This window comes from Sarcophilus harrisii, chromosome 4, assembly GCF_902635505.1.
Source record: "Sarcophilus harrisii chromosome 4, mSarHar1.11, whole genome shotgun sequence".
Lineage (NCBI taxonomy): Eukaryota > Metazoa > Chordata > Mammalia > Dasyuromorphia > Dasyuridae > Sarcophilus > Sarcophilus harrisii.
In genome coordinates, this window is record NC_045429.1 from 20,321,075 (window position 1) to 20,335,489 (window position 14,415).

The 14,415-nt window shown below is 48.7% G+C and overlaps 1 protein-coding gene across 1 annotated transcript in view; it reads left to right on the forward strand.

Moving 5' to 3' along the window:
• Positions 1-4,564: 4,564 nt before the first annotated feature.
• PLPP3 (phospholipid phosphatase 3) overlaps positions 4,565-14,415 on the forward strand; it is a 64,627-nt gene continuing 54,776 nt past the window's right edge. The window contains exon 1 of the mRNA XM_031969042.1: positions 4,565-4,835. Coding sequence (XP_031824902.1) covers positions 4,697-4,835 — 139 coding nt within the window. The 5' untranslated portion in view covers positions 4,565-4,696. The remainder of the gene's footprint in view (positions 4,836-14,415) is intronic.

The following is a 14,415-nucleotide window of genomic DNA, read 5'->3' on the forward strand; positions in this document are numbered from 1 at the left end:
AGCGTAGAACTATGGGGAATTCCTGTGAAATGTGGCCAAAGAGGAGGAGCGTGCCCACGGTTTGGATTTCAAATCACAGCCTGTCAGAGATCTAAGAGACCTCAGAGAAAAATCTGATTTTATGTAAAGGGAAACTGAGGCTCACAGAGGTTCCAAATTTTTGGTCAAACCACACATATTTCAGAACTGGCGGTTATTGTTGTTAGTATTAGTGTGGATATATGATTTAAGGGAGACAGCAAAGTGTAGTGGAAAGAGCACAGGCTCTGAGAGGATCTGGGTTCAAAGAGTACCTCTGACTCTTATGATCTGGGTCAGTCACTTAAAGTGCTTGGTGCTGGTTCCTTCATCTGTAAAATGAAAGGGCTACACTCTATGTCCAGTCTCAGAGGTTCTTTCCAGTTCTAGATCGGTGGCTCTTTATTACCTGACCTCAAGGAGCTCGCAGTCTTGTTAGCAGATAAGACGTATAGATGAAGAAGAAAAATATAAAAACCCAAACAGGCAACTAATGCAGGGAACCGCAGAAGGTCAGTGTTATTTTTAGTCATTTCAGTCTGCCCAACTCTTGGGGGTTTTATTGGAAGTGACACAGGAACAGTTTGGCTTTTCCTTCTCCAGTTCATTTTACAGGGGAGGAAACTGAGGCAAATGGGGTGAAGGGACTTGCCCAGAGTCACACAGCTAGGAAGTGTCTGAGGCTGGATTTGAACTCACGGAGGAGAGTGCTCTCCATTCCAGACCTGGTGCTCTGTGCACTGTGGCGCCACCTAGCCTCCCCATTCTCCCATCAGTGCTGGCCAAGAGTGGAAAATGGTCCTTGTGGTTACTGACAAGGCCGGCTGCTGCCGGAAGGATTACCCGGAGCCTGCTTATATGAGACCACGGCTTCAAAATAGCATCTGAGCTCTCTCCGGCCACCGAGCTCCTGGGTCCTGGCCAAGGCAGCTTCTAATACTTCTGGTACAACAACGAGGCACCGGGATGCTGGAGAAAAGATATGGAGCAAGAAATAACCAGGTGAGCCCCTTCCAGGGCTCTGAAGCTTGGGAGGTGGGACCGGACTGGGTCGGACTCCTAAGGACCCGGATTCAAACACTGGCTATATGTGGGGCCTTAGACAAGACTTTTGTCCGTTTCTTTGACTGTAAAACTAAGGCGGTTGGATGACATGACACTTTATTTTTAAATTTGTGATGTTCTCTACTGGTCATCCCTGCCATCTAGGGGAGGGGGTGGGGGGAAGGAGGGGAAAAATTGGAACAAAAGGTTTGGCAATTGTCAATGCTGTAAAATTATCCATGCATATATCTTGTAAATAAAAAGCTATGAAATAAAAAATAAAATAAAAAAATTTGCGATGTTCTCATCTCCTCATAGACGTTGCAACTTTAAGGTACCATCCACAGCACATTTAAAGCCAATCCAACAACCAACATACCTCATCAAAACAACTGCTAAATTCTAAGCAAAGAAGACAGAATATAAATGTTATTCCTCCTACAGTGACTTTGTATTCTCCATGGCTTCTTCAATCGGAGAATCTGGATTCAAATCCAGCTTTTGATACTTTTTACCTATTGATCTTGGGCAAGTGATTTTACTTCCTTGGGCCTCAGGTACTTGACCTTTAAAATAAGGAGTTTGTATTTGACTTCTAAGATCCCTTCCAGGTTTAATTCTATGATCTTATGATTAATGGCAATAATAATGATAGAAAATAATTAATATTTATATATAGATGTCTCATTTGATCCTCACAGATGTCTCCTTGGGAGACATGTGTTATTATTATTGTTATCATTATCCCATTTTACAGTTGAGGAAACTGAGGCATTAAATGACTCGTCTAGGATTGAAGAGTTAATAAATAACTAAATAATAATAAAAATAAAATAAATATATAATAAATAAAATAAACAAAAAAAATAAAAATAATAAAAAATAAATAATAAAGAGTTAATAAATATCTGAGGCCTGATTTAATGACTCCAGGTCTAGCCCTCTTAGCAACTGAGCTATCTGACCTTCTAGTTAATTAAAGCACAATTTGATTAAAGTGCAGTTTGAGGAAAAGGAATGGGGGAGGGGCAGTAATACTTGGTCAACATTAAGGGATGTAATCAAGGTAGGCTTGGTGATCTTACTAGGGACTTAAACAATTGTAGAAACCAAGGTAAGAAGGGAGCTCAATCTAGGTAAGGGGGAGTACTGAGCAACGGGTGGGAGAAATGGCCGAAATCCAGGGGTTTTGATGGGGGATAAAATGAAATCATTCCGCAGAGGTATCTGAGGGCTAAAACATGAAGAGCATCGAATGCCAAGGGAAGCAGTTTGTGTTATTGTTTTTTTCTCCAAGGTTCTTTCCACACAGAGGCCCAACAACTCAATTAAACATTCAATAGGGGTCACCGGATGTTAGATTTAGCGCTAGGAGGGGCCTTTTAATCTAATCCCTTCCTTGTAAAGATAAGGTTAAAGTTGGCTAGTAAAATGGCAGCCAGAATTCGACCAAGGTGGTTATCTAGTTCTAGGAGAATTCAGTCAAGTCGAGGAAAGGAGGGGATGCACCCATGCTTTTGGTCTGTGGAAATCAGAGGATCTGGGTTCAAATTCTGTTTCTCTGTCCTGGATGGGTGGCCTGTCTCCCCTCCCACCCCCCAAAGTGGGGGACAAAGCAAATTAAGTCCACGGAACAAAAAAGAAAAGGTGTCAGGGTGCGAAGCATTAGAGCCTAAGTACAATTCCAGCAGCCATCAGTTCATTCTTTGTACCAAAGTACCCGAAACACTGAAAACATTTCATGAATAGGACCTGCCTTCGATTGAGTTAGTCTCGGTTAGGAAGAGCCAGTTCAAGTTCTGCTGCAATCACAGGCTACTTAGCAACTTTGCGGTGCCCTCGAGCAACAGTTAAACTGCAGAGCCAGGTGTCGAGCGGTGTTGGTGGAGGGAATTTGCCCCCCGGGAGTTCCTTGTAACCCAAAGAAATTACAGCTCAGTGTCCCCACCTTCAAAGACAGAGGGCCTTGTTTCCCAAGCCAGTGCTGACCACCCCCTTTTGTCTTTTACCGAGGCTCTTTTTCCTTTCCTTCTGTGTGTACGCGTCGTTGCCCAGCAAACCCTTTGGGGGGCAAAGGCCGTTTTGTTTCTACCTTCGGATCTCCAGCTCCCGGCATACCGTGGGGTCTCGCGGCTGCCTGTCAATTGACACCAGACCCCTGGCCAGTCTCCGGGAGTGGACGCTCCGAGGGATCCTCCGCTCGCCCTTTCAACCCGAAATGTCTCGGTAACCGTCCTTGGCCAACTGCGGCCGACCCGGGAGTGCTCCCCGCAGTCCCGCCTCCTCCGCGAAGCTTTCCCGGACTTTCCCCGCCGCTGCCTTAGAACTCCCCCAAACTTAGAACCCTTGTTGGGTTGGTTCTAATTCGCGCCCTGAAGCGAGTGAAAAATAATCCGGCCCCCGCCCCCGGCGCCCCTTCCCCCGCGACCGCTTGTTGCGTTCGATTGCCCTTGGAGTGTCCCCCCGCCCCCATCCCGAATGTGGGGGGGGGGATTAGTAATGGGGGTTGTCCCCCCGGGCCCGAGCCCCGAACGGTGAGTGGGGAGAGAAATCGGACCCACGGCCGGCCAGTCCGGCGGCCTGCAGTCAGCCAGCTCCGTACCCAGGCGTCTGGGGGATCTCCGGCCCCCCCAGGCCAGAGACCCGGTCGGTCGGAGGAGCCCCCAAAGGCGCCCCGAGAAGACTTTACCCCAAACAGCCCCGATTTCATCCCCGCCCCGCCCCCTCCAGAGGTCTGTTTGTGTCTTTTCCCCGCCCCGCCCCCCACCTTCCTTTCCCGGCAGCTTTCGCCATTCTGAACGCTAGGGGCTCCCGGATCCCAACTTGAGAAAACTTTTCCTTTTCGGAGCCTCTTATTTATTTATTTATTTTTTTAAGGAAAGGGGGTGGGGGGAAATGTGGCCTTAATTATCCTACGTCTTAGGCAGCTTAAGGAAGGGGTTGTGCTTTCGAAATCCCATCAGAGCCAAGTGAGGAGGGCTCTCTTTAAAAAAAGAGAGAGAGCGAAGAGCGCGAGAGAAGGAGGGGGCTGGAGAAGCCGACGGCGAAATAAAAGTGCCGAGAAGCGCCCGGGCCAGCGCAGAGCAGCCGAGGCAGCCTCCGCCGCGGGCGCAGCCCCTCCGGGACCCAGGCCCTCGCCCCGCGGACTCCGCCGCGATCCCTCGGCGCGCCCCGGGCTTCCATTCATTAAGGAGCCAGCCGCCGGGAGCGCGGTCCACGCGCGCACACACGCACACCCAAACACACCGCGCACTCGCACGCACACGCACGGCTCCGGAGCCGGACCCGCCGGAGTTGGGCAAAGTTGCTCGCTTTGGATCGTCCTCGCCTGTTTTTGGAAGTTTCTCGCGCCGCCAGCCTCCTCCCGGGCCGCGGACTCGCTCGGGCCGGGGAGAGCGAGAGCAGACCGCCACAAGAGAGCGGCGGAGCCCAGCCCTCGGCCAGCCCAGCCCTCGGCCAGCCCGACCGCCTCTCGCCTCCGGCCGGCCCGGGAGCCGCTTCCTTGCCTCGGCGGCGGCGGCGGCGGCGGCGGCGGCTGGGAGCGAGCCGCGGACTCGGCTGCTGCCTCCCGGCTCGCGGCCACTGAGCGGCGGCGGGTGCCGGCCTCGGAGCCCCGGCCCGTGTCCCAGACACCATGCAGAACTACAAGTACGACAAGGCGATCCCGCCCGAGAGCAAGAACGGGGGCAGCCCGGCCCTGAACAACAACCCCAGGAAGGGCGGCCGCAAGCGGGTGCTGCTCATCTGCCTCGACCTCTTCTGCCTCTTCATGGGTGAGTAAGCTGCCCAACCGGCTCCCCCGCGCCGCCGACCCCGGCCCCTGCCCCGCCAGCTCCGCGCGCCCCGGCTCCGCAGCGGGGCTCCCCCGCTCCGCGCCCCCGGAGCTGCCCCATTCTGCGAGGTGGGGGGCTTGGAGCTCGGCCCCGGCCGCTGTCCCCGTGGCCGGAGCTCAGCGAGCCTGCGGGCTGGGGACGGGGGCTTTGCAAATGCCAGCTCCGTGCCCGGGGACGGCGGGGGAGGGGGTGACGGCCGAGGGAGGGGAAGGAAGGAGTCGGCTGCTGCCCCCCTGGATCTGGAGCTGGGGTGGGGGGGCGGGACCCGCAAAATGGATGAGCCCGCTTCTCCCCGGCCCGGCAGCCGTCTCCTCTCCCTCCTCACCCCGGCCTGGCCCTGCTGGCTTGGGAGAGCCAGGCACGCTTTCTGCCCCCCATCCCGAGAGTGGGGGGCTAGCCGGGCTCACCGCGTCACCTGAAGCTCGGCTCGCAGCTGGAACCGCTGGGCTCCTGTCATATGGGGGCGGGGGGAGAGCCCTGACCTGAGGCGAGCTGTGGCCGAGGTATGGCCCCTGGACTTGGAGATTTTTTTCTTTTTTTTTGGGGGGGGGACAGAAAGTAAGGGGAGACTAGGGGCAGATTGCGTCGCGGGTGGGGTGCGGTCCTCACTTTTTAGCTGCTGCTTGGAGCCTCTGTAGAAAGTAGGGAAAAGTTGGGAGGGGGAGAGGAAGAGCGCGAGCTTCTGTAGCTGCGGAGCGCCACTTAGGGGAACATCTGTCTTCCCAATTGAGGGAATTGAGTGTCTTTAAAAGGTCCGCGGGGCCCCGGGCCCCCGGCCTCCCGGGAAAGGGCTCTGTCTCGGCGGCGTATGGGAACTGAAATGAGAGAGGCCGGAGATTGGCTGGGGCTCCCTAAGCATCTCCCGGGGGCTCCGGCTTCTCCCTCTCCTCCACCCCCTCAACTCCCCAGCTGGGCACCTAAGGCTGTCACCAGATCCGGCCTCGGGCCACCTTCTACCTAAGGCTCCTAGAGCTTCCCCGAGCCCGCGATGCGTTTGTTGCTATGCTTGGGGGGTGGGGGGTGGGGTGGGTTGTAAGCCCGAGTTGTAAAAGGAGCCTGGTCCCTTTAAGACCGTACAGCTCTAGGTGAAATAATGCAAATGAGGCAAGAGAGGTCACCGGAGGTCGGCAAACATCTCTCCGTCCCCTTGCACTAAATAGCGATTAGGAGTTAAACTGCTGTGTAAAGGAATTGCCTCGGTGGGCCCAGGCCTGGGCCCCTCTCATTATCTTGCACTGCGCGCCGATTAGCAATTAAATTAAAACCTTAACTTCGAGGGGGGAAAGGGCTGCCTGTAGCTGGGAGCTGCAGCCTGGGAAACTAGGTCCTTGCACTCTGGCTATTCACTAACCTGCTGCGGCAGGCGTTCCGGGCCTTAGGATTTACCGGGGGGAGGGGGTTACTTGGGGGGGGGGGGGGGACAAGCCCGAGGAACTTCCGGAGCCCGAGACCGCTCCCGATCCCCCCTGTCCCCCCAGAAAATGGATGCCTTGTGGCTGAGAATCCCTGCTCGCGGTGAACAAAGTCCTTTGCAAGCCCCGGGGAGGGGGGAGCCGAGGTTGGAGCTTGATTGCTGTTGGGCCCCCGGGGACATCGCGGTGGTTTAGGAAAGCCGGAGCTTGACAGGGGGCTGTTGTCAGTTTCGTTGTTTTGCCTCTGCTCGAGGTCTTCCGTTAATAAAAGCGTTTCCCAGGTTCCCCGGATTTTGAAGAAGGAGGAACTAGAGCCGGGAAAACCCACGAACGGCAGGGATTTTGAAAAGAAAGCCTTGTTGTAAAGCAGAAGTAGATTAGGCTTTATCATTTGTTACCTTCACTTGCAGATTCTAATGTTCCCTCTGTCTACACCCTCATCTCTTGTAACAAACAAATATTAATCAAAAGGAAGAGAAGGAGGGGGAAGGAAATTGTAAGGGAAAGTATCTTTGTGGCTTTCCTCGATTTCCTCATCTGTTGCATGAAAGGGATTGGACTAGGGGCTCCCTTCCAGCTCCCTCGATGACCTTATGAATTATCTGTGCCAAATATTATCTTGGGCACTAGGAATAGGAGGACAAATGACAGTCTCTGCTCTCAAAGAGATTCCCCATTTATTCTCAGCAGAAAACAAACAAACAAACAAACAAGCCTCTTAATTGATAAGAAAGATCCACAAAGTATAATTCTGAGTGGTGGGAGGTGGGTTCTACTAGTAATTAAAGTGATCAGGAAAGGTTCCTGTAGGAAGTGTGTGTCAGCACAGGGGATGGATGACCTTTGTGTGAAAGTGGCACGATGGGGAAGGACTGGAGTAAAGAACAGGTTCTGCTAAATCCCTACCTGAGGGACCTGGAGCTTCATGATCTGTAAGGTCTGGGGTATCTCTGGCCCTCCGTGTCTGGACGCTCCCTCTCTGTCCCTGAGCTGCCTTAATACACTCTGGGCTGACTCTTGTGGTCCCATGTTCGACTATCCCAGAGTCCCTCTCCTCACACCTGGCTCTGTTTATTTTTACCATTCCGGTTTCCTCCCCAACCTTCTTCTATTGTGCAAGGGATCTGCTTTGGCTAATAAGAGAGCACACCTACCTTTTTGGAGCCCAGCCTGGGGAGTCGGGATTTCTTCAAGATCGGGACAATATAGAGTAGCTTTCTCCAACCCCAAAACTTCGGGTCCCAGGTAGGCAGAAGCTGAAATGCCCCCACAGATGCCAGGACTACCCTCTACCATGACAGCTTTGGCATGAAACTCCCCCTTCAAAAGGCCTTTGGTGTGATGGGTAAACATCCAATTGAGAAATCCATGCAGGAAAGCTCTTGCTTGACTTCCAAGAGAAAAATTAATAACACAAGAGCATGTGATTTTAATATTCCACACGCCACAGTATTTGGTGGGGTTGGGAGGGGGGAGAATGTTTCTCTGCATTTTGCTTAAGCCTGTCAGTTTGATTTAATTTTTTTGTAGCCTGTTGATCATATGGTCTGGATTACAAGGCACTAATATATTAAGAAGAGAGACATAGTTTTCTGTTTATTTTCCCACAGGAATATATACTAGTCCAGGAAGCTCCATCCCTCCCCGTATCTGGAAAAAGGAAAATAGCTGATGTGCTATATAAAAAGTTATAGAAATGGAAACCATGCAGCTAGTTTCACTTTTTCATCTACCTTTTGGAATGTTAAATTCTTGGTTAAATTAAAAAAACAAGGGAAAAAACCCCAAAAAGCTCACTCGCTCAAGGTACAGAGGAATTAGGCGACATGTGTGTTTCTGGGCAGGGTAAAGCTAATCATTGCCCACAGAAGGGCTATAGCTTTGCCTAATAAATGCTTTCAAATTAGTTTGGGAGTGTAGCCTTTTCAGGGAGGTTTTGGCTTCCCATCAGTCAACTAACTGGTAATGGAAGTCAGTGATGTTTAAGAGCCTAGACCGAGAGCTAGGAGGGACCTTAGGCGTCATCTGGTCCAACTCCCTCCCTTTCCCCAGTTTTACAGATGGGGAAACTGAGGCCCGGAGAAACAAAGTGACTTTCTTAAGGTAGAAAATAGTTGGACAGGATTCAATCTTAAGTTGCCTTACCTTAAATCCCGTGAACTTAACTGGGGACAACCTGTTGCATAATATGTACTTTTTAATCAGTCCCTTTTCTGGACATTGTTTCTCAATTTTCACTGCAGCCCTGTTAATTCATAGGTAGTAGAGTTATTTTTATCCCCATTTTTCAGATGAGAAAGCTGCCTCTCTGAAATGTCTTGCTCAGAACCACACTGCTATGGCAATAGAAGTGTGTTCCTATCCACTAGAGCAAGAAGTGAAAAGTACCAGTTAAGACAATGAGAGTAAAGTTGAGATTGTGGGTTGAGAGATGAAAAAGATCTCAGAAGCCATCATTATTAACCTTTTTTGCTTCCATTTCCTCAAACTGGTCAGATGGAAATAATAAATAAATAGCAGTTACCTCCAGAAGTTTTTGGTGAAGATCAGTTGAGAATGTGAACATAGTAGGTCCTTAATAAATGCTTGTTTCCTTTCCCTACACAATTTTACAAGTGGGGAAACTGAGGCTCAGAGTTGATGGCTCGCCCAGGAGGCACACAGTGGAGCTAGAATTCCCATTCAGATCTGACTGCCGGTTAGTACTTTTCATCTCTTAAGTCCATTCCCTTCTGTTTTTAAGAAAAGATCTTTTGGTTCCCTGAGTCTGAGTTGGGTTTCTCCCAGGCTTGGTGCCCTATTGGGTTTGCTGCTGTCTGGAGTACTCGGTAAGGATGGAGAAAATTCAAGGAAGCAGGTGTTGACTCAGAAAATCACGGCCTTCTGTTTCCTGTCAGCCAGAACCCTAAATTAAACAAGGTCATCTATTATGCTGATGTAGGCACTGAAGGACAAGGTCAGCTAGGTAAAGGGATTGAATTCTCACTGATTGATTGGGAGAGGGAGGCTGACCCCAGTGATCGGGCTGTTGCTAGAAGACTCTGTTGTAGCAAGGCATAGAATCAGTTGTCCTGGATCAGATTTTCTCTTAATTAGTGGACAGATGTGCCATGGTAGAATTGGGGCCTGCATAGTGAATGTATGAGGACAATCGGAGGATTCATTTTAAACAACTTGAATTCAGCTCAAATTTGCCAAAGGAGACAGGAAACAGTGTGGGAAATGGGCCTGAGCTTTCCCTGCTGAAACAGTTCAAGGGATTGGAAGCCAGAAGATCCCAAGCAGCAACAAAATGTTCAGAGATCTCTAAATCTCTCTATGTGAAAAATGGGCCCGAGCTTTCCCTCCCGAAACAGTTCATAGGATTGGAAGCCAGAAGATTCCAAGCAGCAACAAAATGTTCAGAGATCTCTAAATCTCTCTATGTGGGAAATGGGCCTGAACTTTCCCTCCCGAAACAGTTCATAGGATTGGAAGCCAGAAGATTCCAAGCAGCAACAAAATGTTCAAAGGGATCTCTAAACTGCTCTATGTCCAAATCTTTCATTCTATATATTAAGTCTATATATATATATATATATATATATATGTATATGTATATATATATATAGAAAACATATATATACACACATATAAAACATACAGAGAAAACATATATACATAACATATACAGAAAACATATATACACAGAAAACATATATAACATAGAAAACCTATACATATATAGCATATATATAGAAAACATATACACACATATAAAACATATATACAGAAAGCATATATACACACATATATAAAACATATGTATGTTTTCTGTATATATGTTATATATGTATATGTTTTCTGTATATGTTTTATACAGAAAACATACACACATATATAAACATATATACATACATATACAGAAAACATATATGTGTGTGTGCACACACACACACACAGAGAAACACACAGAAAAGAGATTTATCTTTCAACCATAGTCTAGTTTTGTGCAAGGAGAAGTTCCTGCATCATATTGGGTACTTCATCTGCAGCTTTGTTCTGTGAGCTGAACAACTTCATCTGGGAGGAGAGTGTTCTTAATTGTGCTGTGTGGAAGAGAAGGCAGAAGGGGGGAGAATTTGGGGTCTTTATCTGGAAATAGGGTAGAAGCTCTTGAAGGAAGAGAGGATTTCATTTTTGCTTTGTTATTTTTTTAATGAAGAAGGCTCTTTATTTTCAAAATATATGCATGGATAATTTTCAGCATTCTCCCTTGCGTAACCTTGTATTCCAAATTTTCCCCTCCCTTCCCCCCATCCCCAACCCTAGATGGCAAGTAATTCAATATGTGTTAATCTTGTGCAATTCTATACATATTGCCCCTTGCTTTGTATTTCTGATACTGGCACATAGTAGGTGCTTAATAGGTAAGATGTTTGTTGATTACTCGAAGGATAGAAATCATTAGAAAACGGCATGGAAGAAGAGAGGGAATATTTTGAAGCCTATTAAAATATAATTTCTGAGTTGGAAGGGAACCCAGATCTGAGCAATATACACCTGAAATATGAATTTCTTCTTGAGCCATCATCTAATAATCACTTTAATATCCCCTTTGACAGAGAACTCACTATCTTTCCTACTAGTTCATGGCATGATTTGAAAATCACTTTCTAGGAAGATTTTCTATCTTAATGTCACAGCTGCCAGGGACCTTATAGCAAGAGAATGGACTTCTGAGATAGATAATGAATCTCCTCATTTTATAGATGGGAAGACCGAGGCCTTCCGGGGAAATTTAGAGTAGTCCAGGGTTACAAAAAAAGATCATGGCAGAAAGGCACCTTCAGAGATGTCACCCCTGTAAAGCATTTCCTTCTGGCATTGTTCCAGGGTAAAAGGTGGTAGATCATACTTTCAAGCCAACTGACTCCAAGTAGGCTCTTTGAGAGACAGAACACGTAATTCTGAGGGAGGAGCCTAAGGATGGAGGAGAAGCAGCAGCTGGATCTTTCTGGCTGGTTCTAGCTTTGGTTAGTTGTGGGTCTGCTAAGAAAACGGGCTCCAGTTTTTGAGCCTCAGTTTCCTAAACTTAATATAAACTGAAGAGGCTGAACCTGATGCCCCCTAATGCCCCTCTCAGTTCTTGGTATTTTAGATTTTAAGCCCCCTCCCAGCTCTGACATCCCATGTTCTAGGGTCCTTCCCAGCTCTGACATCCCTTTTTCTGGGCTCCCTGCCAGTTCTAACATTCTCTGTTCTAAGGCTCTTCTCGCCTTTACATTATATTCTTGGGCAATAGCTTCTGATACTCTGTTGCTAAAAGATACCCCCTGGGCTTATGGTGCATGTTCTAGGCCACTCTAATACTCTCATGTTCCTTTTAGTTGTAATACCCCATGTTCTGATATCCCGATGTTTCATGTCTGATAATCTATGTTGCAACAGTCTTGTATTTTAATGTTTTTCTAATCCCCAAGTTCTGTGACCTGTTTGAAATTCTGCCACTGAGATGTGAAGAACAGATTCTCCTTAACCCTGTACGGGTGACTGGTTCTCAGAATTTGCCTCTGCTTCCTTTATTTCACCAGCAGCTTATCTGGTAATCCCCTCTTAGTTTCTTAGACAGCTGTGAAATCACAGTTCCCCCTCCCCTGAGCACGTCCACCCTCATAGTTCCATTCCCCACTTCCACCCTCCTTGCTCTCATCCCCCACTTGCACTTGCACCCCCCAGTGATTAACCCCATTCTCGGGTCACCTTGCCTAACTTTCTCTTACACTTAGTCTTGGGGGATTCACCGTGAATGGCACCTGTTCCTAGAAGGGGAAGTCGTGAACCTCCTGCTTTCTCTGCTCTTTTTTCACATTTAGTTCTTGTTAGTTCCTGTGGGGAAAATCCCTGCTCTTGGGCCCGGGAGCCAAAGATGTGGATTTGAATCCTCTTCTGTCTCCATTCTCCTGGAAAGAAGCCATTCGTCATTAGGGTATGAATGATTGCTTCCTTTAACAGAAGGGGGAAGGCAAGGAGGCTTAAAGGAAAGAAGTAGAATTAACTGGGCTCGCCCAGCCAGTGGGACAGCAGTGCTACAAGGGCCCGATCTTTGGACCCATCTTAACCTGTTCTCAGATTCTCCCACCCTTCTGTGCCCCAGACTTCCCCTTTGGATGCCTTGGTGGAAAGAGCTAGCGCTTACTTAGCTCCCTCACTGAGCTTGGGCCCCCGTGGGCACCCCTTACTTGAGCTGGGACTCCACCCTTTGCCCATTTTACAGATGAGGAAACTGAGAGCTAACAGTGTTGATCTAATCTTCCCAAGCCTCCCAGGTACTCAGTGGCAGGAACTAGATTTGAAGCTGGATCTTCTGCCCCCGAGGTCAGGACTTCTTCCACTCTTCCCTCAAAGGGAACGGATTTCATTGCCCTGTTTGTTCTTGGGCATAAAACACTGAAGGAACCTTAGAACTGCAGTGGAAGGTCTGGGACCTTCGAACATAGACTGCCAATGAGAGGGTTCCTCAGGCACAGAACCAGGAGGACTCTTAGAACAGGGGCTGACACAGCTGGGACGGAGCAAGAGCCAGAAGGCCCCTAGAACATAGAACATCTGTGTGGAAAAGGACATTGAACATAGAATGTTGAATCTTATGAGTCATCTAGAGATCGTCAGGTGCCGGGGTTCTTAACCTCAGGACTGTGAACTTATTATTCTTTAAGCATTCCCTTAATTTTATAGCTTCCAACATCTTGAGGACTCCATTGCTTTTGCCAGACTGTCAAAGGAGTGGGGTCCATGACCCAGAAAAGATCTAATGTAACCCCTTTATTTTACGGATTAATTTAATTTAACCCACAAATGTTTGTTCATTTACTTTAACATGTACTTAGGAGTTGAACCTTGCACGTGGCTGACCGGAGAGAGTCACCTCAGGCCACGCAGCCAATAAGTGACTCACACACGTGTCCCCGGCTTCTGAGAGGGGGTGATTTCCCCGACACCCGGCCACTTCTCAGTTGGTCTTCCCTATGGTTTCGCAGCCATTTGACTTGTAATATTTCCTCTGGACACTTTTTCCAGGGAGACGTTTGCTCCTCCCCCATGACCGTGTTAAAAGCGGGTCACACGGATGCAGCTGAGAGCCCATGCCAGTGAGTGCCAGTGCGGTAGGACTGGAGGCCTTGACGTGGGCACCAGATAGGTGACTGATATCTCTTATCTGGGGCTGGCGCGATCCCGCAAACAACCGCCCGGAACATGTTTGCTGGGAGAGGTGACGGCCTTGAGCCCGGGGCAGCCCTGGGTCGCTTGTGCTGTTTGTCAGGTGTTTGGACACAGTGGGCAGAGGCCCTAGGCGACATCGGCCCTCCTTCTGTCAGGATCTTGGTGGCTGCTCCTTCTCCTACAAGCTGCAGCTCCTTCATGGGTGGAACAAAATAAATGATCTCCAAAGCTTCCCTCCAGTGTTAACCTTTTAGTTTAGTGAAAACTCCCTCAGAGAAAGAGCAGTCATTCACCTGGTCACACAAACGATTTTTATCAAGGTGATCTTTGTTCCAGGCGCTTCTCCCGGGCAGGTACAAAGTTGAAACGATCCCCGATTTCCAAGAGCTTGCATTCTGATGAGGAAGCTTACAGGGGCAGGAAAAAAACAAAACAAAACAATAAACAGCTGATTGGCCTAGTAGAAATGAGGAAAAGCCTAGATTCCCTAGTAATGGAGAAGACAATTGGACACGGTTGGACCTTCACCCATACATTGGCCCCCGGCCTAAAATTCTGGGGAGTTACTGCCTCAAGACCAGAAGGCCAGGGGGGAATGACCCTGAGTTGGAAAGCACCTCAAAGGCCGTATTATCAGGAGCTCTCATCTTACAGATAAGGAGCTGCTTTCATGGAGGTGGAATCATTTTCTAGTATCAGCGATGAGATTGAACATAAGATTCAGAGCTGGACGGACCCTAGAAATCATATTTTAACTGACTTCCAGAGTGACAAAGCTGGAATTTGGGATCGGGCTCTTAGGGGGAAGGATGGGAGAATGGCTGAGGGAGCACAAAATTCTGATGACAAACACGGATGATTCAAATGAGGAAACTGGGGCTGGGAACTGTAGAGACCAGTGTGGC